At 39.1% G+C, this 20,038-nt stretch overlaps 1 protein-coding gene across 19 annotated transcripts in view; it reads right to left on the minus strand.

Annotated features, from left to right (window-relative positions):
* Positions 1 to 20,038, minus strand: part of RAPGEF4 (Rap guanine nucleotide exchange factor 4) — a 318,142-nt gene that overhangs the window by 124,464 nt on the left and 173,640 nt on the right. For 7 of the 19 annotated variants that reach the window (XM_081584651.1, XM_081584649.1, XM_081584653.1 and 4 more), the window contains one exon: positions 19,625 to 19,644. The exons of 10 other annotated variants lie outside the window; for them this stretch is intronic. In XM_081584651.1, coding sequence (XP_081440777.1) covers positions 19,625 to 19,644 — 20 coding nt within the window. Of the gene's footprint in view, positions 1 to 8,823; positions 8,942 to 19,624; positions 19,645 to 20,038 lie in introns of those variants that run through there. 2 more of the 19 variants (XM_081584657.1, XM_081584658.1) reach the window with 1 other exon arrangement.

Genomic DNA, 20,038 nt, shown 5'->3' on the forward strand with positions numbered 1-20,038 from the left:
GCTAAGTGGTAGAAATGGCAACCCACTCCAGTATTTTTGCCTGGAGAATCCCATGGACAAAGGAGCCTGGTTTACAGTCCATGGGGTCGCGAAGAGTTGGACACAACTAAGCGAACACTCACTCACTCACTCACATGGATTATCTTACCAAATACAATAAGTATTTGTTGTATTTGATGAGGATAGGATGTTACCGCTTTGATGAGGTACTTGTATTATTCCCATTATTATATTGTCACCCTGCTTATTAAACTTATACGCAGAGTACATCATGAGAAACGCTGGGCTGGATGAAGTACAAGCTGGAATGGAGATTGCCAGGAGAAATATCAATAACCTCAGATATGCAGATGACACCACCCTTATGGAAGAAAGCGAAGAAGAACTAAAGAGTCTCTTGATGAAAGTGAAAGAGGAGAGTGAAAAAGTTGGCTTAAAACTCAACATTCAGAAAACTAAGATCATGGCATCCTGTCCCATCACTTCATGGCAAATTGATGGGGAAACAATGGAAACAGTGGCAGACTTTATCTTTTTGGGGCACCAAAATCATTGCAGATGGTGACTGCAGCCATGAAATTAAAAGACGCTTGCTCCTTGGAAGGAAAGTTATGACCAACCTAGACAGCATATTAAAAAGCAGAGACATTATGTTGCCAACAAATGTTGTCTAGTCAAAGCTATGGTTTTTCCAGTAGTCATGTAGGGATGTGACAGTTGGACCATAAAGAAAGCTGAGTGTCGAAGAATTGATGCTTCTGAACTGTGGTGTTTTGAGAAGACTCTTGAGAGTCCCTTGGACTGCAAGGAGATCCAACCAGTCCATCCTAAAGGAAATCAGTCCTGAATATTCATTGGAAGGACTGATGTTGAAGCTGAAACTCCAATACTTTGGCCACCTGATGTGAAGAACTGACTCATTTGAAAAGACCCTGATGCTGGGAAAGATTGAAGGCAGGAGGAGAAGGGGACGACAGAGGATGAGATGGTTGGATGGCATCACCAACTCAATGGACATGAGTTTGAGTAAACTCTGGGAACTGGTGATGGACAGGGAAGCCTGGAGTGCTGCAGTCCATGTAGTTGCAAAGAGTCAGACACAACTGAGTGACTGAATTGAACTGAACTGATTATTTCCATTTCACAGGTGAGGAAATTGAGGCTTACAGAAGGTTAAGCCTCTTATCTTGGGTCACATGGCTGGCAGGTGGCAGCTTTGGTACCGGAATCCTCTAGTTAACCACCATTCTATCCTGCCTTCTATGGGTAATGTCCTTGTCCTTCTGCCCTCTGAAGTAAGACTGATTTTTTTTTACAAAGTCAATCTGATCATGTTGCTTTTCTACGTAAAACCCTTCAACAGTCTTCCATTCTTTATGGAATGAAGCCAAACTTCTTAACATTATTCTAAAGGCTTTTCATAATTTCACCCCTGCCTACCTCTCCAGTCTCATTTTCCATTCTCCTTCTTGCTCCAATTGCTCAGAATGTTCTCCCCTCAAAAATGTCAAAATCTTTTTACAGGTTTTGCTGCGTCTATTCTTACTTCTTATAACATGTATTACTCTCCCTTTTCCTGACTTCCTTATCCTTCAATGGGAAGTCCCAGCAAAATGTACCAGGCTCTCCATCATATGCTGCTAGAGGTATGATGTCCAATACGGTAGCCACTAGCCAGATGTGATCATGGAGCACTTGAAATGTGGCTAATCTGAGATGAGATATAGGAAATACATACTGGAGTTTGAAAACGAAATACAAGGACAAAAAGTAAACTATGTCAGTAATGGTTTCCCTGGTAGCTCAGTGATAAAGAATCTGCCTGCGAATGCAGGAGAGGCAGTTTTGATCCCTGGGTTGGGACGATGCCCTAGAGAAGGAAATGGCAACCCATTCCAGTATTCTTTCCTGGAGAATTCCATGGACAGAGGAGCCTGGCAGGCTACAGTCCATGGGGTCACAAGAGTCGGACACGATTTAGTGACTAAACAACAATGACAAATAATGGTGAAATGTTGAAATGAGAATATTTTAGATATACTGGGCTATATAAAATACATTATTAAAAATAATCTTACTTTTTCCTTTTTAAAATGCAGAGAATTTGAGGATTACATACGTGACTCATATGTCTATGGGACAGTGCTGCTTTAGGGCATCCAGCACTTTCTTTAGTAACAACACATGGCACAGTTGTAATTATTTGTTTACTATTTGACATTTTTAACAGACCACGAGATCTGAGAGGGTGGGCTGTGTCTGTTTTATTCTCCCTGGTGCTCCAGTGCTGACCACAGCAGCTGGCGCAATGTACTTAAATTGAACTGTTGAAATAGCAAAGGCTAAAAAAAGGAAATGGCCATCCACATCAGTATTCTTGCCTGGGAAATTCTGTGGACAGAAAAGCCTGAAGGGCTACAGTCCATGGGGTTGCAAAAGAGCCAGAAACAATTTAGCAACTAAACAACAACAACAAAACTATGATTTAGGAGGTTAGGGATTCCAGGATGGAATGCAGACCTTGACAAAAGAATCTGACTTTATTACAAATGTATAAAATAAAGGGAGTAGAGTGAGGGAGGTAGGGAAGGTGCTACTTAGATAATTTAGGAAATGAATAGAGTTTGTAAGACTAAAAGCAAAAACACTATACATAAGCACTCTATTCCAGTTGATAAAGTTTGCTTCTCATATGGGTACAGGTAATCAAAACCACTACACATGTATGCTGGAATTAGAAAATTAAATAGATGGCAAATGGTACAGGGCTTTTCTGACAGCTTAGTTAGTAAAAAATCTGCCTGCAATGCAGGAGACTGAGGTTTGATTTCTGGGTCAGGAAGACCCACTGGAAAAGGGATAGGCTACCCACTCCAGTATTCTTGGGCTTCCCTTGTGGCTCAGCTGGTAAAGAATCTGCCTGCAATGTGGGAAACCTGGGTTCAATATCTGGGTTGGGAAGATCCCCTGGAGAAGGGAATTTCTACCCACTCCAGTATTATGGCCTGGAGAATTCCATGGACCACAGTCCATGGGGTCACAAATAGTCGGACATAACTGAGCAACTTTCACTTTCAGATGGTACAAGTCAAATTTATCACTATTAGAGTGGGATCTTTCAGACAAACAAGGAGAAAAGGCTAGAATGTTCCATTTAGTAATGGATTAACAATTAGATAAATCAGTATGAATTCATACTTAGCTAAGTATAGATACAGATAGGGGTGTGTGTGCGTGTGTGTGTGTATATATATATATATATTTATAGATATGGATTATGCATGGGCTGGTACACTCACATATATTTCCTTGCTCTTTTAGCTGAGAAGGCTTAGAAGCAATGTGTGTGTGCTCAGGAGCTCAGCTGTGTCCATTCTTTGTGACCCCATGGACTGTAGCCTGCCAGGTTCCTCTGTCCATGGAATCTTCCAGGCAAGAATACTGGAGTGGGTTGCCATTTCCTCCTCCAGGGGATCTTCCTGATCCAAGGATCAAACCTCAGTCTCTTGAGTCTCATGCACTGGCAGGCGGATTCTTTACCACTGTGTCACTTGGGAAGCCCGCCTTAGAAGCAGTAACACCCCAATAATCCCAGTAGTAACAAGGACATCTACCACGCAAATCTTGGTTTCTAATACTGCTGCTGCTAAGTCGCTTCAGTCGTGTCCGACTCTTAGCGACCCCATGGTCTGCAGCCCACCAGGCTCCTCTGTCCATGGGATTTTCCAGGCAAGAGTACTGGAGTGGGGTGCCATTGCCTTCTCCTGGTTTCTAATACTAGTCTTCAGTAAAAGGAACCAAGGATCATTGGCAAAACAGCTCTTGCTAAGATGGGGACAGGGAATATAAAAGCATCTAGTTGTGTCAGAAAGTGTCCAAAAACATAAAATACAATGAGGGAATATGTCAAAGAAACACAGGAGCCAACTTAAAGAGCTGCTGCTGCTGCTAAGTCGCTTCAGTTGTGTCCGACTCTGTGCGACCCCATAGACGGCAGCCCACCAGGCTCCCCCGTCCCTGGGATTCTCCAGGCAAGAATACTGGAGTGCTAGTGGTCAATGCTGGAACAATTTGACCAATAAAATAAATATAGTGATACTGGGTTATAACCCAAAATATAAATACCCATGAGTTCATGCTGATATGAAAAATAATTGAATAAATAAATAAATGTGGTAGAAGAGAGAATACTTCACATGGAAGAATTCCAAATGATGTACATTGATACCCGCTATCAAGGAGGTAGAGCATAACTCCCTTCTCAAGTGTGGTCTATGCATAGTGACTTTCTCCCAAAGAGTTCAGTATGGAAAAGGGATGACTTTATAGTGGAGAAATGTGGAAAATACTACCTTAACCAGATAATCAAAGTCAACATTAACAATGATAAATTGCCTTAATAGTATGTATTCTTGACATGGTTTGATAAAAATGATCTATCTCTGGTCTTTTCCCTGAAAACCTATGATCTGAGCTTGATTTTGAAAAAAATAATCAGACAAATCACAACTGAGGAATATCCTTCTAAATAATTGACCAGTATGCTTTAAACCTGCCAGTGCTTCAATGACTTTTCTGAGAAATTGGAACACCCAAGGAGCCTAAGGAAGCAGGACCACTAAAGATGAAGTGATATCCTAGAAGCGATGGATGTAGGAACAGAAAAGGGTACTACATAAAAACAAAGGGAGTTTGAATAAACAATGGACTTTCATTAATGATAATGAACCAATATTGGTTCATAAAAAAATGCTAAAAGATAGAAGCTGTCAAGTCATAATTCTCTATCCTTTAAAATATCCTTTAGGAATGAAGGTAATGGAAAGATATTCTCAAATGAAGGAAAATGTTAGCAAATTTGTAGCCAGCTGACCTGTTTTACAAGAATTTCTAGAGGAAGTTCTTCAGTCAGAAAGGAAATGATACCAGTCAGAAACTTAGAACATCAGAAATGAAGAACAGCAATGTAACCAAAAATAATTCCAAAAAATGGGAAGGGGATGACGTGAATACTAACTTTTACAAGATATAGATAGCTGTTTGAAAAAACAATATTGCAGAGGAAATTCATTCACTAATATTGTTGAGACAATATTAAAGTCCTTTAAAAAACTTCACTGAAAAAAGTAAGACATGAAACTATATATACAGTGTAAACAAAATTTTGTTACTAGGCATTAAATATAGAAACACTCAGAGCTCTGGGTGGTGGCATTTATAGGAGATTTTAAAAAACAGTCTTATGTTTCCAAATAAGCACTATTACATTCATGATCAGGAAAAGATAACCATGATTTTAAAAATTCACTGTCTTGCTAGACTTCATCTTAGACTCTTGGCATAAACATTTCCTTTTAGGCACACAATATAAGCTTCAATGACTCATCTGAATGTAAATTTGGCTCACAGACTCTAAAGACTTAGAAAGAAATAGATAAAAAAGAAGAATTCCTGTAATATCCTAGGACAAATAGGATTGCCGCTATCATCTACTGGCTCAGAACCCACACCCAAGTATCTCAAAAGACTTAACAAGATCAAATCCTGTTAATTTCCACATCATGCATGTTAAGAAGACAGTGAAAAAGAAATTACGATTCTGACTGAATGGAATGCATGGAATTTCTAAAGCACAATGCTTCCTGCAATCAAAGCTATTGCAAAATGTAATGTCAACATTATTCTCATAACTGCTCTGTCCTATTTCTTCATAAACAAGGGATGAAGACTAACCCTCAAATGAGATATTGATTGCATTATGATGTTATCTGAGTACACCAGAGGAAGGGGGCTGATTTTTTCCTAGCAGTCAGATGAATGTGCTCACTTGGGCGGAATAGCGAACAGCTACTATTTCCTGTCCCCCGTTCTTCCAGGCACAGACATCCCCATGGTCAGAGCTGAGCCCACAGTGGTATCCCACCCACACCGACTCAATATTGGGGTAGAGGGGTCACATGACCCACACTGGATCAGTCCGTGTCCTTCCCCGAGATTTTCTAACAGCAACTGCTGGGGAAAACCCAGAAATTGTTGATGGCCATGTTTCCAGGCTTGAGGAGAAGTGGAAGCAGTCTCTGGGTTCTGTTATCCTGAGGTCAGCGCCACAAGTGCTTTTCCTGTGGACTTTACTTTTAAAGTGGCTTAAAATGGGTTTCTACCACTTGTATCCTCCATAGTCTCAAGTTATACAGTAACTTAGTAACTGTATTCTATTAGGAAGGAAAACATTCACAGTGGTAAATAATGAAACTTTCTCAGAAATCCTTGGGTTCAAGGGACAGGGCTTTTACAACCTGTGCATTATTTTGGCACTTAACTCCAATCTCTCTCAGTACTACATTCTGATATAATTACTCCTTTACTCATCTCTGTCCTAGGCAGTTTAAACTGTTAGGCTGTTTGCTCTTTGAAGTCAAGAATTGGTTTTATTGGACTTTATCTCCAGAATCAAAGTATGTATCTGCATGGCACATAGTAGCCACTTAAGTGTTAGTTGATTTAAAAAAAAATTAAATATCATCACTTTGCTCCTATTATATAATTACTTCACTCCCTCAAACTTAATTGGAAATTTGTGGCTAGGCTGGAAAAATTAATTTAGTTAAGAAAAAGGGGGCTGTTAACCCATTTAGAAATATAAGAAACTATAAAGAGAATGATTAAACTAATTAACAAATTGTTTCAAGCAGGTCACAGTCATTTAAATCATATAGAAATAATTTGTGGGCTAAGTTACAAATAATATCCCTCTACCTATTCATTAAAGTAGGTCCCTGAGGATGTCAATTAAGTCACATTTTGTTAGCTTGATTCATTTACTATTTCTACTTGAAAATATTCCATAAATCAATCTGTTATTAACCTCCTGTTTGAAAGGTGATATCTGCAGTTACACACAAAATTTGCTCACAAACACAAATTCTCTTAAAAATCTACAAAATATAACAGGGGTGGGGAGAGCCAAACCTAATACAATTCTTGCTTATTTTTGTCTTATTTTTCGTTCTTCAGATACATTCTAACTTTATTCATGTCCCGGGCATATGCTACTCAGTATAAATACCCAAAATCAAATCTGATCATCACTCTCTAATATTTATTATCATTAACTGTTGACTGGATAGGGGTATAGTACAAAAGCCTAATCACATCTCATTCCTGCATACTGTCGAATATAATGACCTTCAAACTAGGTCTCCAAATTCATTTCATCTTCAGTCTTCCCTTTCTTAGTTGTTTGAGATGCATCCTTCTACAAGGTGGGGCTAAGAACCCTGAAGTCATCCCTGACTTCTCCCCTCCTCTCTCACCTCACATTTAACTCATTAGAAAATCTGACTCCATTTTCAAAATCTACCCAGAATGCCACACTTGCCACAACCTCCAGTGTAACCACAATATCTCTCTTTCTCCCTGAGGCACCACACTAGCTGCCTAGGAGTCAAAGAATTTAGTGACATTGCTATTTAAAACTATTTCCATTCCCATCTGCTTATTTATGTGAACAAGCTTTTCCACTGTTTACATATCTAAAAACCAAGAAGTGGAGTAGAATTGATGTTAACCCCTTGCTGCATATAGATAACAAATTCATTTTTAAGAGGCGCCCGTCATTCAATCATGCACTTCCAGTTATAATTTACTTTAATATTTAATAATGATTTCTAAAAATATATAAAATATTTATTTTGTTTTAGCAATTGTATACTACTGTTATTACTAAATTGAAAAGAAAAATTTTAAAGGAGACTAATGGTCATTAGAAATTTTCAAACACTATGATTTAAACTTATACACTTATTTTTGATACATCAAAGTATAGAGGACGATCAATAGAGACTTTCAATCACAAAAGTACATTACAACATGGAGGTGCAACATGAATGCTGGACAGCTCACATTTTGTCACTTAACAAGAAGGAAAATTATCTTCTATTTTAGACACTGTTATGTTTGGGTCTTTGTTAGTGTAGCTAAATCTGTTTATTGACTAATATATTGGCATAATTAAAAAGTAAACAGGCCTGGACAAAGACTGATTACAACAGGATGAAATTCTATGGGGTAAATAGAACCGGTATATGATTGAAAGGAGAAGAAGAAATAGTACGGCACTGATAACTGTTAAAGAAGAGTTTATTCATGTATTTTTAAAGTAAGCAACAAAATCTTTCTCACAATATTCAACTCTGAGTTAAAAGACAGTAAGCATTCTATAAAAACATGCTAGTCAATATAATCACTTCTTGGGAAACTCTGTTTGACTTACAGAATTGCAACTCAATATCTTTCTACGGACTTGCAGACCAGATACCCCTTCGTTTAGAAAAGTGAAACTATCAACAACATATTAGACTGGAAGACATGAGTGAATGAATGGATGAAGGAATGAGTTGGATATTTTGGCTAATTGGAGGTTCCCAAGTTCCAAGTCAAAAAGAAAATAATATTTACTATTAATATTTCCACTTTCATCCAAACATTTTGTGCCATGTTAGCTAAAACTTCAGCTGTAAAGTTAAACATGTAGAAACATTGGAACGGCCACCAGAGGGAGCCCAAGTGTTTTTCTGAATGTACCAGAGAGCAAAGAGAAAAAGACAGAAAATACACAAAATATAAACCTGGGGGAGCCGGGGACAGGTGCATATGGGGGGTAAGGGATCATTACCTGTTTCAGTAAAAAGAGTATCTTGTTGAATGATAGTGCCATTTTTGCAATATGTTACAAATTCCTTTTCTAGGTGGTTGTACATTGTTATGTTTTGACAATTTAAATAGAAGAATTGGCTAAACATAATGTTAAAAAAGCTCACATACCCTAAAACTAGAAGGTGCTGGGTGGACCGCCATGATGACATCCATAATTCTCTCTGGGCCCCGAAACAATCCTGGCGCCTTCTTCAGCTTATCGTCTTACTCTCTCCTCTCTTATAGTGCTTACTCTCTACCCTATTCATCTTTGTAGTCAACTGCGGGTGTGGTTTCCTCACTTTGTTTGGGATTCGGCTATCAAATTACAGCACTAAATCAGTGCTTGGTGTGACTTGGGAATTGTTCCTTCTCTTGGCTGAGCCAAGTTACACGGACATTAAGATGAATGACTTTTCATCTGGCATCCTGCTGTCTTCCCAGAATTAAGCACTGGACCGAGTCCTACCAGAATGCAAGAGCACCTTTATAAGGCTTCCCAGACCCAGTCTCCTCCCAAACTAGAACCCACTGGACAACCTCAGTGGGGATCAGGTTAATATCCCTGGGCTGAGGTTACAAACAAGGGTATCATCTCGTTTAGAATGAAGCTCCAGGAAAGCTTAATGCAATGTTTTATATTTGCAGGCAGTGGTCAAGTTTGGGAATTCTCCCCCTGAGTTATCGTATTTGATCTCTCAACAATCCTTTTGCTGTGGGTGTCAGGGAATCACCATTTTATCGATGAGGAATCTGAGGGTCATGGACCTGAGACTTGTTCAGTGTTGCTAGTTATTAAGCATCAGGGACAGAAGTCAGTATACCTCTGAGGGCACAGATATAACAATGAACAAGTATCGAATCCGGTCATACTAGTGTCTTCTGAGACACAAATAAAATTCTCCCCTTCCTTTTCTGTCAAACTACAAGTAAGTAGAAAGCAAGACACAAGTGAATTTAATGACTTTGCACTTGTTTTACTAGTTATTTTCATGGTATGCTTTCCTAAGTTTCTTTTTCATGTCCAGATGGGGTAATTTTATAATGTATGCAAATAAATTAGCAGAAACCAAATTAAATTCCACAAGGTTAGGTCCTCTGCTGAATGCTGCTGGATTTAACATGTTGATTAATGCCTTGAATATGGAATCAAAAGCATCCTTATTAAACTTGACAGTGATACCCAATTGGGTGGGGGTGGCTGGCACTTAGGAAAACTGGAATGAAATTTAAAGTGACCTTGACAATCGGAAAAGGAAAAAGAGGTCAAAATTCAATAGAAAGCTTTGCAGAGTGATTCATTCAAGAGAAGAGGGGGAAAAAAAACAAAGGAGAACCACAGAAATCAGAGAGCACTGACTGGGCAATTATAGTAAAAACGGAGCTGGAGATCAGAGTGAACAATAGGCTTCAAAGGCATCAGCTCTAGATCTGTCATTTTTAAAAGGAAGGCATGATATTGGGAGGGACAAATAGGGGGGAATTCAAGCTGATTCCCCAACTACATTCAAAAGAAATCAACCTTTAGGGGGAAAAATATGGTGCTTTGTTGGAACCCCGAAATGCCTGAAGCTTAGAAGCCAGATACTGACAACTTTGCAAGGTCTCCTAGCAAATGAGAGTCCGAAATAATGAAAAGTTTTTGATTTTAAAAGATTCTGAAAAGTTCTGGTACTCTCTTCCTTTGTTCATGCAACGTTCTCCTTGCCCTTCCACCTGGGTAACATCTACTTTCCATCAAGAGGGCATGAAGGCTTTTCCTCCTCCTCCAGGAGGCCAGCCCTGAGCCCTCCCCTTCTGGGAACCCCACTGACCCCTCGGGTCTCCTGAGAGAACTTACTGGCAGAGTGCTTCACGTGTGTCATTTCACTAGTCTTCCAGGAAGCCCCCTTGCCTTCCACCTCGATGCCACTACTCCTGCATTACTATAACTCCTCCTCTGTAAATGGGGAAACAGAGGAGTAAAAGCTTATGAACTAACTTCGCCACCTTCACTTGATTAGTGGGCAGCAGAGCGGGACTTGACTCGAGCCTCTGAGGCCACGCCCTCACGCCACACCCGCCCAACCGCATGTGCCACAGCAGGTCATTGTGCTGGCTGCCTTCCCATGCCGCCTCCACCCTTCTGCAACTCACTGAGGTGTCACGCTTGATTTTCATAGCCCCACGTGGGGCTTGGGATGGATCAATCCATATGCATTCAATGAAAGGTGTTCAAACAATTAGATGGCATTCTGTGTGTATTTCTGAATCATTCTTTGACTGAAGGAAAATAGAAAATAAAACAAAGTTGAAGAGAATCTACACATTTATAGAAACTGGAAATAAGAATTCTGAACAAAGCCAGATCATATTGCTAAAAGTGGTGTTACAATTTTCTTTTCAAGGAATTCTAAAGAATGCAAATTGTTAAACATAAGTTTATAATACCTCTGTACGTGTCTGTAAATGCACATATGTGTGTATATGTACATCTACCTATAACGTAATTTCATCTAAAGGTAAGGAGAACTATGACCCTCAGTTTCCTCATACATAAAATGGTGATTCTCAGACACCCAGAGCAAAAGGATTGTTGGGAGATCAAAGAAATAGAGGAAAACACAGAATGGGAAAGACTAGAGATCTCTTCAAAAAAATCAGAGACACCAAGGGAACATTTCATGCAAAGATGGGCACAATAAACGACAGAAACGGTATGGACCTAACAGAAGCAGAAGATATTAAGAAGAGGTGGCAAGAATACACAGAAGAACTATGCAAAAAAGATCTTCATGACCCAGATAATCACAATGGTGTGATCACTCACCTAGAGCCAGACATCCTGGAATGTGAAGTCAAGTGGGCCTTAGGAAGCATCACCATGAACAAAGCTAGTGCAGGTGATGGAATTCCAGATGAGCTATTTCAAATCATAAGAGGTGATGCTGTGAAAGTGCTGCACTCAATATGCCAGCAAACCTGGATAACTCAGCAGTGGCCACAGGACTGGAAAAGGTCAGTTTTCATCCCAATCCCAAAGAAAGGCAATGTCAAAGAATGTTCAGACTACCGCAATTTGCGCTCATCTCACACACCAGCAAAGTAATGCTCAAAATTCTCCAAGCCAGGCTTCAACAATACGTGAACCATGAACTTCCAGATGTTCAAGATGGATTTAGAAAAGGCAGAGAAACCAGAGATCAATTGCCAACATCTGTTGGATCATAGAAAAAGCAAGAAAGTTCCAGAAAAACATCTACTTCTGCTTTATTGATTATGCCAAAGCCTGTGACTGTATGGATCACAACAAATGGTGGAAAATTCTTCAAGAGATAGGAATACCAGACCACCTTACCTGCCTCCTGAGAAATCTGTATGCAGGTCAAGAAGCAATAGTTAGAACCGGACATGGAACAACGGACTGGTTCCAAATTGGGATAGGAGTATGTCAAGGCTGTATACTGTCACCCTGTTTATTTAACTTATATGCAGAGTACATCATGAGAAACTCTGGGCTGGATGAAGCACAAGCTGGAATCAAGACTGCTGGGAGAAATATCAATAACCTCAGATATGCAGATGACACCACCCTTATGGCAGAAAGTGAAGAAGAACTAAAGAGCCTCTTGATGAAAGTGAAAGAGGAGAGTGAAAAAGTTGGCTTAAAACTCAACATTCAAAAAACTAAGATCATGGCATCCGGCCCCATCACTCCATGGCAAATAGATGGAGAAACAATGGAAACAGTAATAGACTTTATTTTCTTGGGTTCCAAAATCACTGCAGATGGTGACTGCAGCCATGAAATTAAAAGACGCTTACTACTTGGAAGAAAAGTTATGACCAACCTAGACAGCATATTAAAAAGCAAAGACACTACTTAGCCAACAAAGGTCTGTCTAGTCAAGGCTGTGGTTTTTCCAGTAGTCATGTATGGATGTGAGAGTTGGACTATAAAGAAAGCTGAACACTGTAGAATTGATGCTTTTGAACTGTGATGTCGGAGAAGACTCTTGAGAGTCCCTTGGACAGCAAGGAGATCCAACCAGTCCATGCTAAAGGAAATCGGTCCTGAATATTCATTGAAAGGACTGATGCTGATGCTGAAACTCAACTGATGTGCCACCTGATGCGAAGAACTGACTCATTTGAAAAGACCCTAATGCTGGGAAAGATTGAAGGCAGGAGGAGAAGGGGATGACAGAGGATGAGATGGTTGGATGGCATCACCAACTCGATGGACATCAGTTTGAGTAAGCTCCAGGAGCTGGTGATGGACAGGGAAGCCTGGTGTGCTGCAGTCCATGGGGTCGCAAAGAGTCGGACATGACTGAGCAACTGAACTGAACTAACTGAAAGAGAACTATAGATTATTTTAATATTATCAACTCAGGGGAACATGTTTGACACCAAATTATTATTAGAAAAGAATCCAAATTCTAAATGATCTGCAATCGTTAGATTACTTTATCCAATCTGATAACACTACAATTTTCTCGCCTAAACCTAAAACATATTTTGCAAATAATTTGATTTCAGTTTGTCAAAACAAGAACAATAAAAATTCAAGTACACCAAACAAACAATACTATATATATTTTAGTCTCACAGTCGATTGAGATAACAAGCTATAAGCATCCAGTTACTAGGGTAAAGCGTCTGCCTACAATGCGGGAGACTGGGGTTTGATCCCTGGGTCGGGAATATCCCCTGGAGAAGGAAATGGCAACCTACTCCAGTATTCTTGCCTGGAAAATCCCATGGATGGAGGAGCCTGGTAGGCTACACTCCATGGGGTCACAAAGAGTTGGACATGAGTGAGCGATTTCACTTCACTTGACATGATGAATATAATTGCTTGCAGCACAGGATAAAATATTTCTGAAGACAGTGATGTACTCACCCATAACTCTGGAATCAGCAGTGTAGTGTCTTACTATCAACATGACAGCACGTTCCTTGCCCGGCAGAGAGTGGAACTAATTTTCAGCAGCACAGCCAACACCGAGTGGCCTCCCCTCAAGGCCATGCCATTTGTTAAAGGGAGAGCAGGCAGGGGCTGGCAGCTGGAGAGGTTGGCGAATATCATTTCTTTTGTGATATTTATTTATTCTTTAATGATTATTACTTTCAACCATTAAACGCTTCTCAGGTTCTCTGTGATATCTTGCTCAAGTCAAATTCTGATTTCAGAAAAGACTGAGAACATATTCAAAGCAGGGTTACGTGGTATAACTCAGTGGCAGCCCTAGGAAACCATGAGCATGACTGCAGCATTCAAAAGTTCTACTCCATAAAAATGTAGACACACTAACATGAGAGCACTGAATCAGTCACCAAATATCATTCATAATATTATAAAAGTAAGTCTAAAATATATTAAGGAACCATCACCTCAATACACCCTAAAAGATACCCTTTTATCAAGCAAACTCACAGCAAGCCAGTCCTGTGAACACTGGTGAGAACATTCAAAAGTTACAAACACATGCCTTAACTGACAGCAGAAGATCAGATCATCAGAGAGTTCCCTGCATTTACTATGCAGAGAAAGGACAACTATGCATCATCTTAAAAATTCAATCAGAAATAGAAACAGACTTACAGATATCAAAAACAAACATGTTTACCAATAGGAAAACATGGTGGGGGAGGGATAAACCAGGAGCTAGGGATAAACACACACACAACAACTGCATGTAAGATAGATAACCAACAAGGACCTACTCTATAGCACACTGAATAAAATAGCTCCCTGTATACAGGGAACTCTATACTCTGTGATAGCCTCTAAGAGAAAAGAATCTGAGAAGAATGAATACATGTATAACTGAATCACTTTGATGTAACCCTGAAACTAACACAACATTGTAAATCAACTCTATTCCAATAAAATTAAAATAAAAAAGAGAAAAACATTCAATCAGGATACCACTGCAGAAGCTAGACAGAGAGAGAGCGAGAATAGCATGGACCAGCTTTTATATGAGGAGAGGAAGAGATGAAATAAGCAGCAGAAAGAAAGTGAGCAATGGCCTCCTGCCCCATAAAACACGTAACTCACAAACACAAAGACAAACATTTCTTCAGAGACCAAGAGCTGAAGTTGTCCTTGGCACCTTGGACATTAAGAGGCTGTTTTTCCCAGGAGGTGTTGCAAAGTCAGTCTTTGCTCACTGAGCTCTGCTTTCTAATAGGCTAGCTAAGGAATGAGTGTATACACACTGCACAATGCATAGTTTGGGGCCAGCAACACTGCTAAATCTAATCTTCACTTTGGTGATAAGCAACTTGTCCTTCAGAATGAAAATGAGCAGCTTGGGATTTCCTGCTTTCAGCATTTGGTTGGTTTGCTCTCCTGTGTAGAGCGTCGCACCCTCAGCTAGTCACATATGTATTGTTTCAGTGTGTGACAGCGCTGGTTAAACCATTCTCACCCTAGAACAGAGGGACATGGCTCCTAGGGCAAAGCTGTGAACTCTGGCCAAGGTGGTCTGATAAGCTCTGGATGCCTACTAGTCATGTTTTAAAGTAGGATTTTAAAACTGTGTTCCACCATAATACCGTTGGTTTGAATTCAGTTTGAAAGCTGGAGTTGAAAACTCGTGGACAACAAGGAGATCAAACCAGTCAATCCTAAAACAAAAATCAACCTGAATATTCATTGGAAGGACTGGAGCTGAAGCTGAAGCTCCAATACTTTGGTCCCCTGATGTGAAGAACTGACTCATTGGAAAAGACCCTGATGCTGGAAAAGACTGAAGGCAGGAGGAGAAGGAGACTGAGGATGAGATGGTTGGATGACATCATTGACTCAATGGACATGAGTTTGAGCAAGCTCCGGGAGATGGTGAAGGACAGGGAAGCCTGGCATGCTGCAGTCCATGGGTTCACAGAGAGTCAGACATGACTTAGCGATTGAGTAACAACAACAACATGGGATCTTCTTTATTTTTTAAAGATTTTTTTTTTTAAATGTGACCATTTTTAAAGTCTTTATTGAATTTGTTACAATACTGTTCATTTTATGTTTTGATTTTTGGCTGTAAGGCATGCGGGATCTCAGCTCCCTGAACAGGGACCTAACCTATACCCCTGCATTGGAACATGAAGTCTTAACCACTGGACCACCTGGGAATTCTCTATGGAGTTTAAAAAAAATTTTTTTAATATGTTTTAAGTTTGTACAAGAATACACAATTTCCCTTTTCTTCATCTGGCCTAGCATCACAGCCAATCTGTAATGCTAAAATAAGATGCTGTCATTTAATTGGTGGAAAACACTCTGATTTGCTTTCTCTAACCTTGAAGAAGAGCAACAATAGAGATGTTATTATAGTCCCTAAAAATTCCTAAACTTGCTAACCTATTGACCCTAATAGTTACTTGATATTTATTCTTCTACTGCCCTCTCCTTAATGAGACTTTTCACAAAGCACGTAAACTATGTCCTTACCATTTGCCATTTAAAAGCTTACGTCTTTATAATAATTTCTAAAATTATTCTTCATATAAATAACCCACGATCTTTTTTTAAGTTTGGGAAGCTTAAGTAATCTTCTTAAAAAGAGACCTACCAAATAGTTTTGCAAGACCCCCAGGCTTGCTTGTTATTAACTGCTGGCATCATTTCTTCCAGGGCTTGGGAAATCCTTGAGCTCTGAGTTGATAGTGCTGTGTATTGGGAAAGTATCCTTGCATACTTCACAAGAAGCTTGCTAATCACACTGTCAATGGTATCACTGCCTAAAAAATGAAGATCTCAAATGATCCTTTTAGAAACAAGATGTTTGTAAATCAGAAAATGGGATTTTTTTCTTAACATCCTCCTGAGTCTATTTTCTGGCTCCTTCCATACTGAGGAAGAAATGTATAACTTTCTAAAAGTACAAAACTCCTTAGCAGTTGCCTCTCAAAAGAATGGAGCACAATAAGCAACAAAGTCTGTCTAAGCAGAAAATATTATAGACAAGCTCTTTCTTCAAAGGGCAACCCTAACATTCAACTAGAAAGCTTTCTTTTCATTGTGATTATTTTTACCTTCTGTGTTAAACATGGTCAGTCAGGTATGGCACTTACAGGAGACAGAAAAAAGAAAACTTAAACAGATCAAAGAATCTATAAAACCAAAGGCCTCAAACAACTGCAACCACGCCAAAATGATTTCCTTGCTTTATTAGTTCAATGGTCATTTTTCTAATACTGTTATCAATTATTTTACAGGTTCCAGTATCTGGTGTGATCTAAAGTTGAATGATGTTCCTATCAGTTACAGTAAGTAGTAAACAAAATAATCCAGCAAGTTAGCTGTCAGCCTATTTGTTTCTATGAAAAGTGCAACTTATGAAAAGAAAGTTCTTTTTATGAAATGTAAGCCTGGGTATGACAATAAAATATAGCTGGCAAGGCAGCTAAAAACACCACTTACTGATGTCTGATATTGGATTAAAAGTTAAACATGGTGATTACCAAAATCAAGAGTAGGAGCTAGAAAAAAGGATATATTCTTTATACAAAGAATCTGTTTGGACACTGAGACAATAGCTTAAGTGCTTTTGTTTCAGTCCACAGGCATATTATTGCTATTAGAGAAACATAAAGGGTCTATAATATTGCCCCGCATGTAAAGAAGGTAAAGGATAAAAGAAATCATACGAACACAGCTTGTCTCTTATAAAGGAAGTAATTCAATTAACACCACTTTAAGGCTCTTAGGCTTCCTTTTATCTTTCTAGAGCTTCAACCCTACTCATGAATGTCTTTCATCTTATTTGCTTTATTTTGACTGATGGCATTGGAGAGCTTTCTGAATAACAAGCAGTGACATTGTATCCACTCTACTTACTGATAGAGAAAAAGTATGCTTCCTTTTACTAGTGAATTTGACATAGAATGACCCAAACAAATACAAATAAGCATGTATGATGACTAGTTACTGGGCAGATAGCCTGGCCAGCCCCTTAAATCTTTGAAGGCAAGATGCTGTTAAAGTCCTTGTATCTGACTTTCTGTGAACTTCAAATTCTTCTTTTGTCATGAAATGAGCTACATGACAGCTGGTAGGCTCTCTACTTAGAACGCTGTGTCTGTTGTTCCACTGCAGGGAGGTCCAACCTAAAGGTCACTGGGTGTCTAAGAGAGACTGAGATTCCTTTTGAAGTTTAGAATATTTGAGGCCTCCTAGGGCCTGGCCATTCTGGGTGTGCTCTCCACACCACTGAATGTTCCTTGATGGGGAAGCACCAGATGCCCTTTTAGCATCTTTATTTAGCTCATGATCCACATATTTATTTGTTACAGTGTGCTTTGGAATATCCATGTCCAAAATGATGCCAAGTTCGATTAGAGTCTAAAGGCTCTTTTTTAGACTCTCCATGAACCTAGAGCTTTACTCAACACACAAAGATACATTTTTAATAGCAAAATACCATTACAAATGTTCACTGAGCAAATTTTAAGAAGGTGTAGGAGACATTTATGTCAAAAATGTCCTTTGGACACTTGGTCCACATCAAAATGTCCTTGAAATTAGGTTATATCCAAAAAAAGCACATAAGCCTATTTGGTCCATGACAAGTGCTTTTGGAAAGGACAAATAACAAGGTCTTTTTGGCATGGACCAAATGTCTCCATGGATGCTTTCAACAGGACCAAATGTCTTTCAAGGTTAAGGAGAGCCATAAGATGTAAAAGGATAATTACTTTATAAAGGGTAGGATATTTTTCAGAGGAGAAGAAATAGGTAGTAAATGATATAAGACTTGATAAAATAATTATTATAACAGTCTTCACATTTACTGAGCTCTACTGTATGAATCTCTATACTTGCCACAGATTCTTGTATTTAATATTCATGATGGCCTCTTAGGATAGTCACAACCAACATCCACATTTTAAAGACGAGGCAAGGATATTTAGAGAAGTCAAGAGGCTTGTACAAAGCCCCTCAACTAGGAACTGAAGTCCTCTGCTGAACCCAACCAATGAGAATCTGATGTGACATTTGAAGTGATATTGCTAGGTCTTGAACCCAAGTTTGTGGTGGTCCAGCAGTGGGTCAGAATTCCCCACCAGCCCTTTAAAACCAACATTATGAAAACAGGAAGACCTAAAGAAAGCTAGAGTCAGACCTCTGAAAAGGAGTACAGAAATAGTCTGAAATTACTACAGACACAGGACCAAAAGCAGGGAAAAAAATAGAAAAGGGTGATAGTTCTGTAACACTGCCACTGGGTACAGCCACCGAGGTACACAGTAAGTTGATACATCCCAGAACCACCAAGCACCACTTCATAGTAATCCTTACACACCTCCACATTAACCCTTCCACGTTGTTGTCACAATTTAGAGTCCAGTTAATATCATTACTATTATTATTTGCATGCAAAGACAACGCCACTATACCACTACAAGCCTTAGAAGGAGTACTTGGCACCGGTTCTTGGTAAAAGGTTTATCCTAAACCGCCTAGTCTCTTACCTGTTTTCCCTAACCAATTAGATAATTCATGATTTTCGACTTCCAAAGAGAAACATTTAACTCTAATGTATTCGGGTGCATTTATAAAATCAACTGGCCTCAAATTTCCTATTTTATATTCCTATTAAGGAAAAACAGTTTATTTTCTATGTGCCGTTAAACTAATGATTTGCTCTACTGCCATGTATGCACCATGGGAGAAAGAAAACACTTAGCAACGTTTGCTCCTAGGATAACCTTTCTTTGTGCTAGTTAATATCAAGGACATGTGATGACCATGTCAAAGCCATTGACCTTCTCCCCTTCATATTTCACAGTGACTCACCCAAAGATGCCAGAATGAGATTAGAAAAATATTTATGACTCTGTTGAATATGGATAAAGAGTTCTCTTTGTTGATAGTGTTACCACAATTATTTTTTACCTTATGACAGTTTTTAGAAATTAGGCAGAGAGAGTAGTTACTCACGTTCTCCTTGTCAGGAATCCCTAGAAGAGTAAAGAGAGAAAGAACATGAGTTAGAAGATCAGCTTGTAAAATGGAAATTAAATCCCTTGCCATTTAATTTAAGTAAAAATTTGATGTTTTCAACTTGTCTTTCCATAAAAATGTACATAATGCTGCTTGGAAAAATAGCAGCACCTACCAAAATCTGTAACATAAACAAATCAATGAATCAGAGCAGGGCTATGTGCCAGACAACAAAATTTCATGCTTATTTTGGTTTTCTACCATATGCTTTACTCTCCTAGAGGTAAAAATTTATCCCTGCTTATTTTACACCATGTGAGCAACTAATTCCTCTGTCTTGAGCAACAGAATACTCAGAATTTTAGAAAAACACGTCAAACTCTTAAGTTGCAATTGTTATATTTTTACAAG

This window comes from Giraffa tippelskirchi, chromosome 3 (assembly GCF_054371585.1).
Source record: "Giraffa tippelskirchi isolate mGirTip1 chromosome 3, T2T-mGirTip1v1.2.pri, whole genome shotgun sequence".
NCBI lineage: Eukaryota > Metazoa > Chordata > Mammalia > Artiodactyla > Giraffidae > Giraffa > Giraffa tippelskirchi.